Below are 17,434 nucleotides of genomic sequence, written 5' to 3'. Positions count from 1 at the left end.
TCCATAGAGGATAAGGTTTAAGTGACAAGAGCAATCACAGAAACAAACTGAAGAGCGACATGTATCAGAGAAGACAAGCATTTTCAGTAGTGAAGCTTCAGGGGTGGTTGGGAAGGAAAAATGCAAGCCAAGTCTTTAAAAAATGGGAGGTTGAAATATGATTACCCTAACGGCCTCGAAGACCAATTTTAATTACGTATTAAACGCACAAACGTTTTGGGGGTGGTGGCGGATGTAAAAATGTAGTTTTTACTTCTCTCTCAAACCCCGTTTCCAGATGTCTCAGGATTTTCTCTTGTAGGAGTTTGAACTAGCCCACCAGGTTCAACTACCCTACCATCACATCCTGGGTGTGCTTGGCAGCGATGAAGCACATTGAGAATGGCAGGGCAGGGGCGTGACTCTTTAATTTTTTTTTTAATGTTTTATTATTTATTTTTGAGGGAGAGACAGAGCACGAATGGGGGAGGGTCAGAGAGAGGGGGAGACACAGATTCCGAAGCAGGCTCCAGGCTCCGAGCTGTCAGCACAGAGCCCGACGCGGGGCTCGAACTCACAGACCATGAGATCATGACCTGAGCCGAAGTCGGACGCTCAACCGACTGAGCCACCCAGGCGCCCCGTGGGGCGTGACTCTTTAAACGACAGAAAGGAAAAAGAGGAACAGGAAAGGATAAAGACTAATAGGGATGAAAGGGTGTAAGGCACAGGAAGAGGAAGGGCAAGGAAGAGGCAGCGTCGGGTTGGGGTTGGCTTCACTGTCCTTCAATTTTGGACACCGGTGGTTAGCTTTTGGCCGCAGGGACCAGCCCTGCTGCCTCTGTATGGCGCTGCTGGGCTCTCGGGCATTCCAAAAGGACGGCAAGGCCTGGAGCGGGTCCTGGGCGTAGAGCACAGCACCGAAGCTTCGACTTCTCCCTGCACCCAGGTGTTCTTCAGTCCTTCTCCCCTCGCCCTGGAAGGCGGATTACATCATTCCAACCTGAGCAGCCCGGCCAGTTTTTCCATTTCAGACTCCTGTTCTCTGGAACGTCAACTTTTGCTCCTGAAGTAAACCAGGATGTAGCTCTAATGCTTCTCCTGTTACCATTAGCCACCAGGGAGGGCACTCCAGGATGCGTCTCATCTTAGCAAAGAGCCTATTAATGACCCAGGGCGCCACTTTTTCTGGCGTTTACGAACTACAGCTACACAGGAACTCACGGCCATCAAGGGCTGTCGCTGCGCCAAGCCCCTCAGCTCGACACACGCGACAAACACAACCGGGGGCATCCTCAGCGCGGCCGGGGAGGCGGCCCCGGGAGGAAAGAGGGTGTCAAGGGGCTACTCCAGCGTGCCGCGCCTGCGCAGTCACCAGGCAGCGCCTCCCCGCGGGGCGTACTCTTAACGCGGCGCACCCTATCAGGCGGCCGCAGGGAGCGCGCCCGCGGCCTCGCCCTCTCTCGCCCCTCCCTTCTCTCTTCTCCGCCCTGCCTCAGACAGAGGCTCGGAGAGCCGCCGCACCACTCCCCGCCCCCGCGTGCCCCTACACGCTCCGGCGCGCGTGCGCAGAGGCGATCCGCAGGGCTAGGGCGCGAGGGAAGGGCGGGCGTACGTCCTTGCGTGCGTCTCAGGCAGCGCGCACGCCGGCGTGAGAGGGCACGGGGAAAAAGGTGGCTCTGGCCGGGGCGGCTCGGCTTCCTGTGGCTATGTAGCTAAGCTCGTCGGCTCGGGGTCCTCCACTGCCACCGCCGCGTCCTGGCGCGGAGTTTCTGCTTGGGAGGGAGACTGTCCTCACGCCCGCCGCACTCCCTCGACGGCAGAGCTTGCTTGCTCGCCCGTGGGAGCGTCCCGGCCGAGCAGCCCTGAGGGGGGAGGGGAGGCCATTTTGTCCCGACCGACTCCCCGGAACCGGGCGGAGCGGCTGGGAGAGGCTGCGGAGCCGCGGTCGCCGCCCTCGGAGGCACCGGACGCCGCCACCGTCGGGGGGCTTCCTCGACGAGGCCGTTCGCAGGTCGCCCGCGCCCTCTCGAGCCCTCGTTTTTCCCACGCTTCCCCGGTCCTCCGGCCTGAGAACGCCCGAGCGAGGAGTTGGCTGTAGTGAGAGGGACCGATCCCTTGGGGCCGCCGGCGGCGAGAGCCTGAGCCGCTCCTCCCAATGGCGAAGAAGACGTACGACCTGCTTTTCAAGCTGCTCCTGATCGGAGACTCGGGAGTGGGGAAGACCTGCGTCCTTTTTCGTTTTTCGGATGATGCCTTCAATACCACCTTTATTTCCACCATAGGTAAGACCTGTGGGAAGATGGTGTACGGTCTGGGTAGCTGCAGACCGTTTCTGTTACTCCAGACATCTTGCTTCCCGTAATAAACGCCTTTGTTTCAGTGATTCCGATTCCAAGCGACAGACCTAAGTTACTGTTTGAATCGACATCGAGCTTACTGGGGCGGGGTCTTCCCCTGCTTTCCATCCGGTCTTTTGCTTTCAAGTCTCCTACTCTGTTCGGTGCCTCTGATGCAAAATATGCAGCATTAACCACGTTCCAGAATGCTGTTTCTTTAAGCGACTGCACTGGCTTTTTCCATATTTGTGTGGCGTTACTAGATGCACGATACTTGTAAGGGATTTATTTTAGTGGTTGGGATTGAAGCCGTAGGTCATTTGGTAAAGGCCTGAATTTATACTTCAGGGCAAAGAGAAGATTCTATATGGTCATAACTTAGAGTAAACTTGAGGGTTTGTGTGAGGAATAATTAAAGCAAATTAGAGGGGAAAAGTGAGTTCCCCCGCGTTGACTAATCCATTGATGTGTCAAACAATCGGAGGCTCTTAGTGCTTGGGGTGGGACTCAATGGCATGTTTGCCTCACAGTGCTTTTCCAGACATCAACAGAAACAGTAATCTAAGGGAGATGATCAGTTTCTGTCCTCAAACCCGAAAGAATGAAGTTCTCCCTTCTGTTAGACTTTACGCTAGAATTTACGGGAAAACGTTTGGCCAGTCCTAGCCGAAGAACTTCTAATGTACTTTCACCTTATGTTTCAGAATTACTTAGTGTGGAAGTAAGAACTAAAGATTGACCTTTTTAGTTGGTTTCTGGTTTTGGAAAAAAAAAGGGGGAAGGCTCTGGGAAAATTCCTTTGGATTCTGGTTAGAAAATTTAGTGGCATTAAGACGACTTGTGTTAAATGAATTGTATGCGAAAAATGTCCCCCCCCCCCCCCCCCGCAGTAAATATCTTAAAGGATACATGATTGCCCGTCATTTGGAACCCAGCACTCAGCATTGGGGCAGTGCAGTGAAACCCAGTTATACATGTAACTAGTTTTATATTTGCGATGATTTTAAAAAGCAACTGCAGCCTTCTCTGAACTCTGGGAATTGCAAAATTAAGCTGATTTCAATTTACAGCATTATTGGAATGGTTGATTTGGATTTATGACAAAATTTTTGTTAGCTACTTAATTCATATGAAATTATACTGAAATTAAGTTGGGCAAATGATAATTTTAAATAGATTTTTAATTTTACTCTTCCTTTTTTCGGGATGGGTGGGAGACATTGCAATCATTATTGGATGTGTATCATACTATTCTCTTGACCTGTCATAAATTCCCTGAAATTTAGAACTTGTTTTCTGCTTGTGGATTAGCACTTCCTACCACTAAGTTTGCTTTTAATATGCCACCACTTTTAGCTGTAACTGGGTGGGTCACATGGTTAGATCAGCAAATATTTATTGAGCACCTGATGTTAGGCACGGTTTTAGGTACTATAAGTGGTGAACAGGGTAGACCCCTTGAGCAGTCACAACAGAGCGTGGGAAGTGCTACAAAGGGATGAACGTAGGGAGGAGAGGTGACCAGCCTAAATCATGGGGGAATCTGAGTAAGCTTGCATGGAGATGGTATCTGAAATGAAGCCTGAAGGACATAGGAATTGGACCAGTGGAATAGGATAGGGCCTAGAAATTCTGGAAAAGGGAGCATAGTGTAAACCTTTAGCAAGATCAAGATCAACTTTAACCTGCCATTGAGAAGGGTGGAATGAGAGTAGGAAGCAATGCATTAAGCCCCATCCATTCTAGTCTTTTCGTAATGGGTACGTACACACAACTAGAACCCAATCCTATAAGATAATGACTCAGTCTTGTGTAGTCTTTCTTTTTTTTTTTTCTTTTTTCTTTTTTTTAAGTTTTATGTATTTAGTGATTTCTGTACCCAACGTGGGGCTCAAACTCACAACTTCGAGATCAAGAGTTGCATGCTCTTCCAACTTTCAGCTAGGCACCCCTTGTGTAGTCCTTTTTTTAGGGGAAAATGTGTGGTGGTTTTGGTTAGAGCCTGCTTGGTTGGAATCCTACTTCCACAGGCTGTGGGACTTTGGCAAGTTACTTACTTAACCTCTTTGTGCTTCAATTTCTTCATTATTTTATTATTATTTTTTAAGCTTATTTATTTATTTTTGAGAGAGAGCACTCGAGCAGTGGAGGGGCAGAGAGAGAAAATCCCAAGTGGGCTCCACACTGGCAGTGCAGGGCCTGATGTGGGACTTGATTTCCTGAATTGTGAGATCATGACTTGAGCTGAAATCAAGAGTTGGATGCTTGGGGCGCCTGGGTGGCGCAGTCGGTTGAGCGTCCGACTTCGGCCAGGTCATGATCTCGCGGTCCGTGAGTTCGAGCCCCGCGTCAGGCTCTGGGCTGATGGCTCGGAGCCTGGAGCCTGTTTCCGATTCTGTGTCTCCCTCTCTCTCTGCCCCTCCCCCGTTCATGCTCTGTCTCTCTCTGTCCCAAAAATAAATAAAAAAATGTTGAAAAAAAAATTCTTTAAAAAAAAAAAAAGAGTTGGATGCTTAAGCAACTGAGGCACCAAGGTGCCTCTCAATTTCTTCTTTAAATAGAATCTACTACATAGGGTAGTTGTGAGGATTTTATGGGTCAGTGAGAGTAAAGCGTCTAGCATGGTGCCAGGCATACTGTAGGAGCACAGTGCTTATTAGCTAGATACAGACTATATGTACCTTTGGCTGTTGAAGGATAGCAGAACAAGTTAGTTGATGGATTGAATGCCCTGCGCACATGGTCACTCACGTATTTGTTAGTCTCTGCTAAACAATTTCACATTAGACTCTGAAAGTTTCATATTTTGATATAAAAATATTTGATATGTTTGGTATTTTGATATAGGAGACAGGCTGAAGAGTGTGAACTGAGAAGTGAATAAGTATGAAATTCTAAGTATAGCTCCAACAGATATTGCATGTATCACTCTGTGCAGGTTTAGAAGTCTATTAAACCAGTGCTGTTTAAAACAAATAGAATCCGAGCCACATATTTTTTGATATTGAAAAGAGTAAAAAAAGGTTTTTTTTTACATTAAAATAAAAGAAGAATTTAATAATGTTTTAACTCATTTTACCCCAAATGGTATCATCTTATTATGTAATCAATATTTAAATATTGTTGAAATATTTTCTATTGTTTTTCTTCAGTGTGTATGTTATACACTGAAACTAATTTCACTTTGGGTTTGGCACGTTTCAAGTGCTCGATAGTCACCTGTGGCTAGTGGCTACCATATTGGACAGTGTATGTCTGAACAGTCTGAACTAGCTAGTTGGCTAGAAATGACTTTGTATGCTATTTTTTTACTTTTTAAAAAATATTATCAGTTGACTAGGGTTATCTCTTTAGTTTTGTTTTTTAAAAAATCTAGAGCATTCGCTAATTATGAATGATAGTGAAATTTGAGTTGTTACTTGATTGTTAAAACCTCTTGAGGTTTGAGTAAGTAGTTACCTTGCTAAGTGAGTATTCAGAAATAAATAGAAGTAAGTATTCACAAGGACCAAACTGCCGATAGAAGGCAGACCCTCATTATTTCAGATGGAATCATTTTAGTTGTTTGTTGGTCATTGATTCTTAGAAGAAAGAATTTTTATGGGCTTATTATGCCCATAGTGCTCACAAAGACTACAGTATTTATTTAAAAAAAATTTTTTTTTTCAACGTTTATTTATTTTTGGGACAGAGAGAGACAGAGCATGAACGGGGGAGGGGCAGAGAGAGAGGGAGACATAGAATCTGAAACAGGCTCCAGGCTCTGAGCCATCAGCCCAGAGCCTGACGCGGGGCTCGAACTCCCGGACCGTGAGATCGTGACCTGGCTGAAGTCGGACGCTTAACCGACTGCGCCACCCAGGCGCCCAAGACTACAGTATTTAAATTTTTCTGTGTACTTTCAATTCCCACGCATTTATAGCAGAAATTATGATATTTATGGTCAGATTTATTGCAGAGTTGCAAAAACAAATTACTGTTATGTCCCACACTCACCATTCTCAAAGTGAATCCAAGGGAACTAGAATATAAGCTGCATGAAGGCAGAGGTTTTTTGTTGTTGTTTTTTGTTTGTTTGTTTTTTGCGGATAGAGGCTAACACTTAGAAGAGTCTCTCTTGAGGCGCCTGGGTGGCTCAGTCAGTTAAGTGTCCGACTTGAGCTCAGGTCATGATCTCACACTCCATGAGTTCAAGCCCTGAGTCGGGCTCTGTGCTGACAGCTCAGAGCCTGGAGCCTGCTTCAGATTCTGTGTCTCCCTCTCTCTCTCTGCTGCTCCCCTGGTCATGTTTTGTCTGTGTCTCAAAAATGTATGTGCTGCCGAAGCGAGCACTCTGTGTCTCAAAAACAAATAAAAACAGGGGCGCCTGGGTGGCACAGTCGGTTAAGCGTCCGACTTCAGCCAGGTCACGATCTCGCGGTCCGGGAGTTCGAGCCCCGCGTCAGGCTCTGGGCTGATGGCTCAGAGCCTGGAGCCTGTTTCCGATTCTGTGTCTCCCTCTCTCTCTGCCCCTCCCCCGTTCATGCTCTGTCTCTCTCTGTCCCAAAAATAAATAAACGTTGAAAAAAAAAATTAAAAAAAAGAATAATAGCTGTTTGGCTAGTAGAATAATTTTAGGGTAAAACTGGTTTGAGAAATATTTGCTAAAGAGAGCTATTCAGGGGTCCATTTGGTTATAGCCCTCTTGGCAGTATGAGATCAGGAAAACATTACCCTTTAATGGTAGTTACATGGACTTGTCCTAAGGCAGAAATTTTTAGTGGGCTGTATTACTGAATGTGCTATTTTTTGGTATTAATTCCTCATTCCATGCCTTGGTGTATTATTACCTTTTCCATAGGGAATATCTTTTGTTGGGAAATGGATTGTCTGGGCTCCATGCAAGAAGTTAAATTGGTAAAGGCTCTTGCCTCTGGAGAGGTATAATGAATGCATCTTTTTTGCTAAGCTTTATTAGAGTAGGATGGTTCCAGTAACCTGCATTTAAGAATTGGTTGATTTAATTGAACTGAGCCCATTTATATGGGGAGGCTGCTTTTTAGAGAAATGAGCAAAACCCCTGTCATATTAAACATGCCTGGACTTTGCTGTGATTCTCAGTCAGCAGCTTATGCTATAGGAATGCCAGGGTGCCTAAGGAATCTTTCATTTTAATACCTAGTTTTAGGATTGATTAAAAACTATCCAGACATTTTTCCAAAGAAGATCTACAGATGGCCAGTAAGCACATGAAAAGTTGTTCAGCATCACTAATAATTAGGGAAATGCAATTCAAAACCACTATGAGATGTTACTGCAACCCATTAGGATGACTGGCTTATCAAAAATGAACTTTGTCAGGGGCTCCTGGGTGGCTCAGTTGGTTAAGCATATGACTCTTGATATCCGCTCAGGTAGTGATCTTTCAGTTGTGAGATTGATATCTGCATTGGGCTCCGTGCTGAGTGTGGAGCCTGCTTGGGAGTCTCCTTCTCCCTCTCTGCTCCTCCCCTGCTCACATACCCTGTCTCTCAAAATAAATAAACATTTTTTTAAAAAATGAACTTTGTCATACAGTTACCTGTTCAAGTTCTTTCAGTACTTTTGGGTTTAGACCCAGAAGTGGAATTTCTGGATCATGTGGTAATTCTATTTTTAAGTTTTTGGGAAACCACCCTATTGTTTTCCACAGCAGCTGTACTCTTTTGTATTCTTACTGTCACTGCACCAGGGTTCCAATTTCTCCAAATCCTCACCATACTTACTATCTAGTTAGCAGCATTATTCACAATAGCCAAATGGTAGAAACAACCCAAATGTCCCCATGAATGGATACACAAAATGTAGTAGTATATGCATAGAGTGGAATATTACTCAGCCTTAAAAAGGAATGAAATTCTCGCATATACAACAACATGGATACCTTAAAAACACTGTGCTAAGGGAAACAAGGCAGACCGAAAAAAGGACAAATACTGTGTGAAATCATTTATATGAGGTACCTAGGATAGGCAAATTCATAGAGAAAGTAGAATAGTGGTTATCAGGGCCTGGAGACTGGGTAATGGGGAGTTATTGCTTAATGTGTACAGAATTTCATTTATTGCTTAATGGGTACAGAGTTTGACTTTGGGAAGATGAAAAAGTTGTGGAGATGGTAGTGGTGATGATTGTATAATAATTAGAATATCATGTAATGCCACTGAACTGTATGCTTAAAAATGGTTAAATGCACAAAAAGACAAATATTCACTATATGCTTGCATTTACATGAGGTATCTAAAGTCAAATTCATAGAAACAGAAAGTAGAATGGTGAAAGGTAGAATGATAGTCCCTTAGGGACTGGGAGAAGGGGGAAATAGGGAGTTGTTTAATGGGTATAGAGTTTCAGTTTTGTAAGGTGAAAAAGTTCTGGAGATCTGTTGCACAACAAAGTGAATATACTTAACATTACTGTACCATACACTTAAAACTTGTTAAGATAGGTAAATATTTTTTTTAACTTTTATTTATTTATTTTGATGGAGTGGGGGCAGAGGTGGGGGTAGACAATCCCAACAGGCTCCACTCTGTCAGTGCAGAGCCCAACATGGGGCTCAAACTCACCAACCATGGGGCTCGACCTGAGCTGAAACTAAAAGTCGGACGCTTAACCGACTGAGCCACCCAGGCGACTCATGATGGTCAATCTTATATGAATTTTTACCACAGTTTTTAAAAACTGGTAAATTTTATGTTATGTGTATTTTACTAAGAATCCAAAAAACAAAAGCTACCCAACACTTGTCCTAGTTCTCTGTAAGAGCATTTAATCACAGGCAGTTCCTCGGTGTTCCATGTGATAGTTACTGTTAACCAGTGGTCTTTGAGTCAAGAGGATCCTATATGGTACTTTCCCACACTTAAGTATCATTGGTCTGTACTCGATACTGAAGACAGGTTTGTCTTTTTGTTGTGTGTACCTACATGGAGCTCCTTGGGATGTAGAAAAAAAAATATCAATGCAGGAAAAGAATCCTGCAATTAATTTTAAGTCAAGAAACAGATTGATGAAGTGAAGTAAGTTCCAAAAGATTTTATGGGTAATTAGTGAAAGCTTTTTTACTAGAATCCAGATCTAGTTCTGTGGCCATATTTCTGATTCTGAGAACTTCATGGTTTTGTTTGAAAAAAATTAATGATGGCTAATTTTCCCATTCATCAATTTCTATTTGAAAAATGAAGTTGCAGTGCTGTTTTTTGTTTTTGTTGTTGTTTTGGCAGGAGTGAAGAAGTAACAAGTATCAGCACCAAATATCAAGGAGTTTTGTTTGGGTTACTTGTCCTTGCAAACCTAGAGCTTAACAGAGTAGAACTAAGCTGATGTTAAGGATGATTATTTTCACTTCCAGAATTACAGTGTATAAGAGTGTACAAATAAGTTAAAGGAATACCTGTATGCCTGTTCGGTTTGAAAAAGAGGAAGAGTGATAGAAATATTGGCAATCTCAACTTTTAACAGTACCAGTTTGCCCAGTCAGTGCTGTGGTGGGAACTGTAATTAGTAGAGAACTGTTAGAGCTCGTTGAGTGTTGATTTACAAATTAGAAACTTTTATTTAGCATAAAATATAAATTGCTAAAGATGTATTCTGTGTAAATATGAAATATAAATTAGCTAAAGAGATATGCATGGGAAAAATGCTTATGGAGTTGGTTAGGTCAGAAAGGAAGAGTTCAAGGAAGCTACAGAGAATGTTAATAGAACATTTTCTGAATCTGGAAGACCAATAAAAGTCTTGTAAAGATCATAGATTTGCTTCCTTTAAATCGATGAATATTGGGGGTTAATGGAATCCTGTTTTTTTTTTTTTTCTCTTGAAGATTTTATTTTTAGGTAATTAGGTGAACTTTACATCCAACATAGAGCTTGAATTTAACAACCCCAAGACCAAGAGTCGCACGTCCTACCTACTGAAGCAGCCAAGTGTCCTTGGAATAAGTTTTTAAAATTTGAATTATAAGATAAAGACTTTGAAAATAAATCGTTAGAATAAAATATTAGTGCAGAAAACTCACCTGAAGAGAAATCTGAAATGAGAAAAAATTTTCTTTGAAAACAGTACTGCATATTTTGGATTACAAGCAAAAGTGATTGCTTGAGGTTTATCCTTCTTTCCAGAGATGAAATTTTTTTTTTTTTTTTTTTTTTTTTGAGGAAAACAGCCATTGGTGGTGGAACACAGAGTTTCCAGTATGGCCCAGAAACAGAGCATCCAAGGTTGTAAATCATTAGAAAAAGGAAAAACAGTTTTGTGGAGACCCAAATAGTACAGTGTATCAAAATCAGTATAGAAGGACAGTGTTGATTTGTTTCTTTCATATTAATAGGGATGTATATGCAGACGTGTTTTAATAGAAATTTTTATTAAGGCAATTGTAGATTCATATGCAGTTATAACAAATAATACAGTGGGAATTCTTGTGCATTCTACCCAGTTTTCTCAGTGGAAACATTTTTTGAAACTTGTGTAATATCACAACCAGGATATTAACATCTGGCACAGTACATCAGTCTTACTTTACATTTGCATACATACATGCATTACATATTTATGTTTCTCAGGTGTTTTGTTTTGTTTTGTTTTAGTGTTTATTTAGTTTTGAGGGAAAGAGAGCGTGAGTGGGAGAGGGGCAGAGAGAGAGAGAGAGAGAGAGAGAGAGAGAGAGAGAGAGGGGTGGGGGGAAGACACAGAATTGGAAGCAGGCTCCGGGCTCTGAGCTGTCAGCACAGAGCCTGACGCAGGGCTCGAACTCACAAGCAGCGAGATCATGACCTGAGCTGAAGTTGGATGCCCAAGCGACTGAGCCACCCAGGCGTCCCTGTTTCTCAGTTTTACTTGTTTTGATTTGTATATTTTTTTTAAGAGTTTTTTTTTTTAAATTTTTCTTTAACATTTATTTATTTTTGAGACAGAGAGAGACAGAGCATGAACGGGGGAGGGGCAGAGAGAGAGGGAGACACAGAATCGGAAACAGGCTCCAGGCTCTGAGCCATCAGCCCAGAGCCTGACGCGGGGCTCAAACTCCCGGACCGCGAGATCGTGACCTGGCTGAAGTCGGATGCTCAACCGACTGAGCCACCCAGGCGCCCCATGATTTGTATATGTTTTAAGTTCTCCATAGTTTTATCACTTGTATATGTTAATGTAGCCACTACCACAGTGAAGATACTGAGCAGTTCCAAGAAGCAAAGATCCCTGGTGTTCTTTTAACTATACTCCTACCCCTGCCCCCATGTGTCTCCTCCAGAACTTTGTTTTTCATTTATAAAATTTTGTCGTTTCGTAAATGTTATATAAATGGAATTGTACAGGGTATACCTTTTGGGGTTGGCTTTTATTCACATAGCATAATTCTCTGGAGATTCACCCAAGTTGTTGTGTGTATTGGTAGTTCTTTTTTATTGTGTAGTATTCCATGGTATGCATTCACCAGTTTGTTTAACCATTCACCTGTTGAGGAACATCACTGCTGATTCCACTTTTTGGCTGTTGTGAGTAAAGCTGTTAGGAATATTTGTATACAGGTTTTTATATGATCATAAGTTTTCATTTCTCTGGGATAAATGCCCAATAGTATAATTACTGGGTCATATGGTAATTGCATGTTTGGTTTTATAAGAAACTACCAAACTGTTTCCAGAATGGCTTTACTATTTTATATTCCCACCAGCAGTGTGTGAGTGATCTAGTTTCTCTGCATCCTCACCAGCATTTGGTGGTGTTACTATTTTGTATTTTGCTATTCTGGTATCTGTATAGTGATATTCTCAGTGTGGCTTTAATTTGCATTTCCCTGCTGGCCAGAGGTGTTGAAAAATCTTTTTATGTCCTTATTTACCATCTATATATCTTCTGATGAAATGTCTGTTCATGTCAGTTGCCCATTTTCTTTGATTGTTTTTACTGTTGAGTTTTGAGAGTTCTTTGCACATTTTATTTATTTATTTATTTATTTACTTACTTACTTACTTACTTACTTACAGTTTATTTTGAGAGAAAGTGGGAGTGGGGGAGGGGGAGAGAGAGAATCCCAAGCAGGCTCTATACTGTCAGTGCAGAGTCCAATAGATGTGGAACTTGAACTCATGAACCGTGAGATCATGACCTGAACTGAAGTCCGATGGTTACCTGAGTCACCCAGGCACTCCTCTTTATACATTTTAGATACTAGTCCTTTGTTGGATTTGTGGTTTGCAGGTATTTTCTCCTAGTCTGTATCTTGTCTCTTCTTCATTATGTGGACATTCATAGAGCAGTTTTAATTTTGATGAAGTCTAATTATTTATTTATTTTTTTTTACGGATCATGCTTTTGGTGTCTAAGAACTCTGTTTAGTCCTAGATCCTGAAGATTTTCTTCCATGGTGTTTTCTAAATGTTATCATTTTACATTTTACATGTGAGCCTGCAATCTATTTTGAGTTAATTTTTTTTTTTTAATTTTTTTTTTTTCAACGTTTATTTATTTTTGGGACAGAGAGAGACAGAGCATGAACGGGGGAGGGGCAGAGAGAGAGGGAGACACAGAATCGGAAACAGGCTCCAGGCTCTGAGCCATCAGCCCAGAGCCCGACGCGGGGCTCGAACTCACGGACCGAGAGATCGTGACCTGGCTGAAGTTGGACGCTTAACCGACTGCGCCACCCAGGCGCCCCTTGAGTTAATTTTTGTATATGGTGTGAGTTTTAGGTTGAAGTTAATCTTTTTTGGCTATGGAATGGATATTCAGTTGCTCCAGTACCATTTATTGAATCTACAGGCCTTTTGTTTTTTGTTTTTTTAAATCTCATAATCAGGTGGTGCAGATGTTTTGAAGGCTTCAGAGATTATGTATAAGAGTGAAAGTTGACTCACGTGACTCTTTTATATAATAGCAACTTATACTCTGCTTTCTGAAAGATTTTCAAAATTTTTATCAGTGATATATATTTGAAATAAAATACTGGTATAAGATTTTTAGTAATAAAGAAATCTCTCGTCCTATCCCTGTCCATCCCCAGTCTTGCTCTTGAGAGGCATCGTCTAGCTCTTCTGTTACCTACCTCTGTATTTTTATTCGTTTTGTTTTGTTTTGTTTTTGAGAGAGAGCAAGCGCGTGTGCATGGGCTGGATAGAGGGGCAGAAGGAGAGAGAATCTTAAGCAGGCTCCATGCTCGGTGCAGAGCTGGACACAGGGCTTGATTCCATGACCCTGGGATTGTGACCTGAGCTGAAATCAAGAGTCAGGCGCTCAACCAACTGGACTACCCAGGCGCCCCACTATTTTTTTTATTTTCAATGTTTATTTTAGAGAGAGAGAGAGAGAGAGCGAGCGAGCACGAGTGGGGAAGGGGCAGGGAGAGAGGGAGACACAGAATCCAACCGAGGCTCTGAGCTGTTAGCACAGAGCCCAACATGGGGCTCAAACTTACAAGCCATGAGGTCATGACCTGAGCCAAAGAAGTCAGATGCTTAACTGACTGAGCCACCCAGGCGCTCCTTATTTTTATTTTTTTAAGTAAACTCTGCGCCCATGGTGGGGCGCAAACTCACAACCCCCAGTCACATACTCTATTGACTGAGCCAGCCAGGTGCCCCTACATACCTCTGTTTTCAAATGATATGTCCGTATATCTCTTGAGTCATTAATTAATTTTCTGTTTAAAATTTTTTGATGTTTATTTATTTTTGAAAGATACCAAGCACGTGAGAATAGGGGTGGGGCAGAGAGAGGGGGACAGAGTATCCAAAGCAGGCTCTGCGCTGACAGCAGCGAGCCGGATGTGGGACTTGATCTCACAAACTGTGAGATTATGACTGGAGCCAGAGTCGGATATACCGACTTAGCTGCCAAGGCGTCCCATTTTTATATATTTTTTTTTAATTTTTTTTTTCCAACGTTTATTTATTTTTGGGACAGAGAGAGACAGAGCATGAATGGGGGAGGGGCAGAGAGAGAGGGAGACACAGAATCGGAAACAGGCTCCAGGCTCTGAGCCATCAGCCCAGAGCCTGACGCGGGGCTCGAACTCACGGACCGCGAGATCGTGACCTGGCTGAAGTCGGACGCTTAACCGACTGCGCCACCCAGGCGCCCCCCATTTTTATATTTTTCGAAGTGAGAGAAAGTGCACACACATGGGCGCACACGCAAGTGGGGAGGGGCAGAAAGGGGGGGCAGAGAGAGAATCCCAAGCAGGCTCTGCATTGTGTGAGTACAGAGCCTGATGCTGAGCTTTAAACTCATGAACCACAAGTTCAACGACTGAGCCGAAGTCAGACACTTAACTGACTGAGCCACCCACGTGTCCCATTAATCTAATATTAGTTGGGAATTTTAACGTTTTATAATCTCATCCTACTCTTTCTCCTTTTTGTCAAATTGGTTTCTGGTGGTTCCATGCTCATGTAAATATTCCCTGTTAAGCCAAATAATTTATTATGACTCTCTCTTTCCTCTGAAGTTAAAATTCTCTTTATTTGATTAATTTCATTTTACCCATTGTCAAGTTTTCCTACATCCTCCAACAGCCTCTCAGAATGATTATACAGTCATACTGTCAGAGAGATAATTTTTTTTTTTCCTGGACACACCTCTTCTAGATCTTTTCTCCTTCCTGCTTCAGTAATAGATTGGTTAGTAACTAAGCCTGTTGTACTGCTATTGCCTTGGGACTTCCCTTAACTGCCTCTTCTTTGTGATACTGTTTTTTGGTTTACTGCCTTGGATCCTTTACTCTTCTAAGTAGCTTCTTGAAAAAAGGTTGTATGGCAAAGGAAGTTTTTTGAGACTTTCCATTTTGACATCTTAATTCTTTTTAATTCAATTGAAGGTCTGATAGGGATAGAATTCTAAGTTGAAAATAATTGTTCCTTAGGGTTTTGAAAATATTAGTCTATTTTCTAGTTTCTGATGTTGCTAACAAATCCGGTACAATTCTGATTTTTTTTTCCCCCTAAGAGAAAGAGCGCACAAGTAGGGGAGAGGGGCAGAGGGAGAGAGAATTTTAAGCAGGCTCCCCACTCAGCCTCATGTGGGGCTCAATCCCACCACCTTGGGATCATGACCTGAGCTGAAGTCAAGAGTTGGATGCTCACCTGACTGAGCCACCCAGGCACGCCCTCATTCTGATTCTTTATCCATTATTTGTGATCTAGTTTGTCTCTAGAAGTTTTTAGATTTAAAAGTTTTTTTAGGGGTGCCTGGATGGCTCAGTTGGTTAAGCATCCAACTTCGGCTCAGGTCATGATGTCACAGCTCATGGGTTTGAGCCCTGCTTCCGGCTCTGTGCTGACAGCTCAGAGCCTGGAGCCTGCTTCAGATTCTGTGTCTCCCTCTCTCTCTGCCTCTCCCCGACTGTGTTCTCTCTCTCTCAAAAATAAATAAAAATGTAAAAAATTTTTTTAAGTTTTTTTGATGACTGGTAACAGATTCCAGAATGATGTATCTTAGTGGGTGGGGTCTTTTTTTTTTTTTTTTTTAATGAACCCATTTTTCTAAATACTTGGTCTTTATGTTTTTTTCTTGCATTTTTACCCCCTATAATTTTCTTCCCTTTATTTTGTTTTTTGTTTTTTGTTTTTTTTAGTTTATTTATTTATTTTGAGAGCGAGCAAGCAGGGGAGGGTCAGAGAGTGATGGGGAAAGAGTGTCCCACAGAGGTTCCATACTGTCAGCACAGAGCCAGGCATGGGACTTTAACTCATCACCTGAGGTGAAATTTAGAGTCAGCCGCTCAACTGACTTGAGTCACCCAAGTGCCCCCTTTATTTTGTTTTTAATTGGTTTTTGGACTTTTTATTGTGTAATTTCCTATTTTCCAGCTTTGTTAATTGGTTTTCTTTTCTTTTTTTTTTTTTTAATTTTTTTTTTTTAACGTTTATTCATTTTTGAGACAGAGAGAGACAGAGCATGAATGGGGGAAGGTCAGAGAGAGAGGGAGACAGAGAATCTGAAACAGGCTCCAGGCTCTGAGCTGTCAGCACATAGCCTGACACGGGGCTCGAACTCACGGACCACGAGATCATGACCTGAGCCGAAGTCGGACGCCCAACCGACTGAGCCACCCAGGCGCCCCTAATTGGTTTTATTTTCTGGAAGATTTCCTCAACTTTATCTTTTAACTTTTCTATTGAAGGTTTTAGTTCAGCTGTCATATTTTAAAATTTGTAGTAGTTTTTTCTTGTTTTTTTTTTTTAAAGTGTACTCTTTTCATGAATTATTTTTTTCTTGGGAGATAGCTTGTTTGACATTTCTATTTCTTGCCTGTTTTTTCCTTCAAGTTTTCTGTGCTCTCCCCACATTTGTTTTATTCTGTATTTTAGAGGCCTTTCTCAAATGATTGGTAATTTCAGGGTGTATGTTCATAATTAAGAATGGGTCATTATTTTTTTTTTTAATGTTTATTTTTGAAACAAAGAGAGACAGAGCATGAATGGAGGAGGGTCAGAGAGAGAGGGAGACACAGAATCCGAAGCAGGCTCCAGGCTCTGAGCTGTCAGCACAGAGCCCGACGCAGGGCTCAAACTCACAGACCAGACCGTGAGATCATGACCTGAGCTGAAGTCGGACGCTTAACCTACGGAGCCACCCAGGCGCCCCAAGAATGGGTCATTAAAAAGATGTTTGCAAGCTCTGTAAGCATGGGTGGGGCTTTTTAACTCCCTGTTTTTGTCTCTCCATACTCCATTGAGCCTCTTGTTCTTGAATTCAAAGTATATCGGTTTTATATTTTCTGGAGAATAAACCTTTAGATTCCTGCTTAGTCTTGTGGAGTGGTAAAATCTGGCTATTTGAGATGGAGGCTAGATCTTGGGGTGTCCATATGTAAACCTTTAATCAGTTTCTGCCTGGTACCTGATAACCTCCTATTAAACCTTTCTCAGGGTTCTGAGACATGAAGTGGCTTGCTCCTCATTGGTGTCTTTAGTGGACCCTGAGGTCATAAGATTTTTTGTCTTCATCTATTATGGTTAGAGTTACAATGTCTATTCATTTATTTTTATTTAAAATTTTTTTTGTTAACATTTGTTCATTTTTGAGAGATGGAGAGATACAGAGCGTGAGTGGGGAAGGGGCAGAGAGAGAGAGGGAGACACAGAAGCTGAAGCAGG

The 17,434-nt window shown here is 42.4% G+C and overlaps 1 protein-coding gene across 1 annotated transcript in view; it reads left to right on the top strand.

Moving 5' to 3' along the window:
* The first annotated feature begins 1,560 nt into the window (after window positions 1–1,560).
* The window catches only part of RAB10 (RAB10, member RAS oncogene family), a 78,357-nt gene continuing 62,483 nt past the window's right edge, over window positions 1,561–17,434 (top strand). Inside the window, exon 1 of the mRNA XM_043604365.1 lies at window positions 1,561–2,264. Coding sequence (XP_043460300.1) covers window positions 2,138–2,264 — 127 coding nt within the window. The 5' untranslated portion in view covers window positions 1,561–2,137. The remainder of the gene's footprint in view (window positions 2,265–17,434) is intronic.

Source organism: Prionailurus bengalensis, chromosome A3, assembly GCF_016509475.1.
Source record: "Prionailurus bengalensis isolate Pbe53 chromosome A3, Fcat_Pben_1.1_paternal_pri, whole genome shotgun sequence".
NCBI lineage: Eukaryota > Metazoa > Chordata > Mammalia > Carnivora > Felidae > Prionailurus > Prionailurus bengalensis.
The sequence above is the reverse complement of the archived record's forward strand: the minus strand, read 5'-3'. Positions and strand labels throughout refer to the sequence as shown.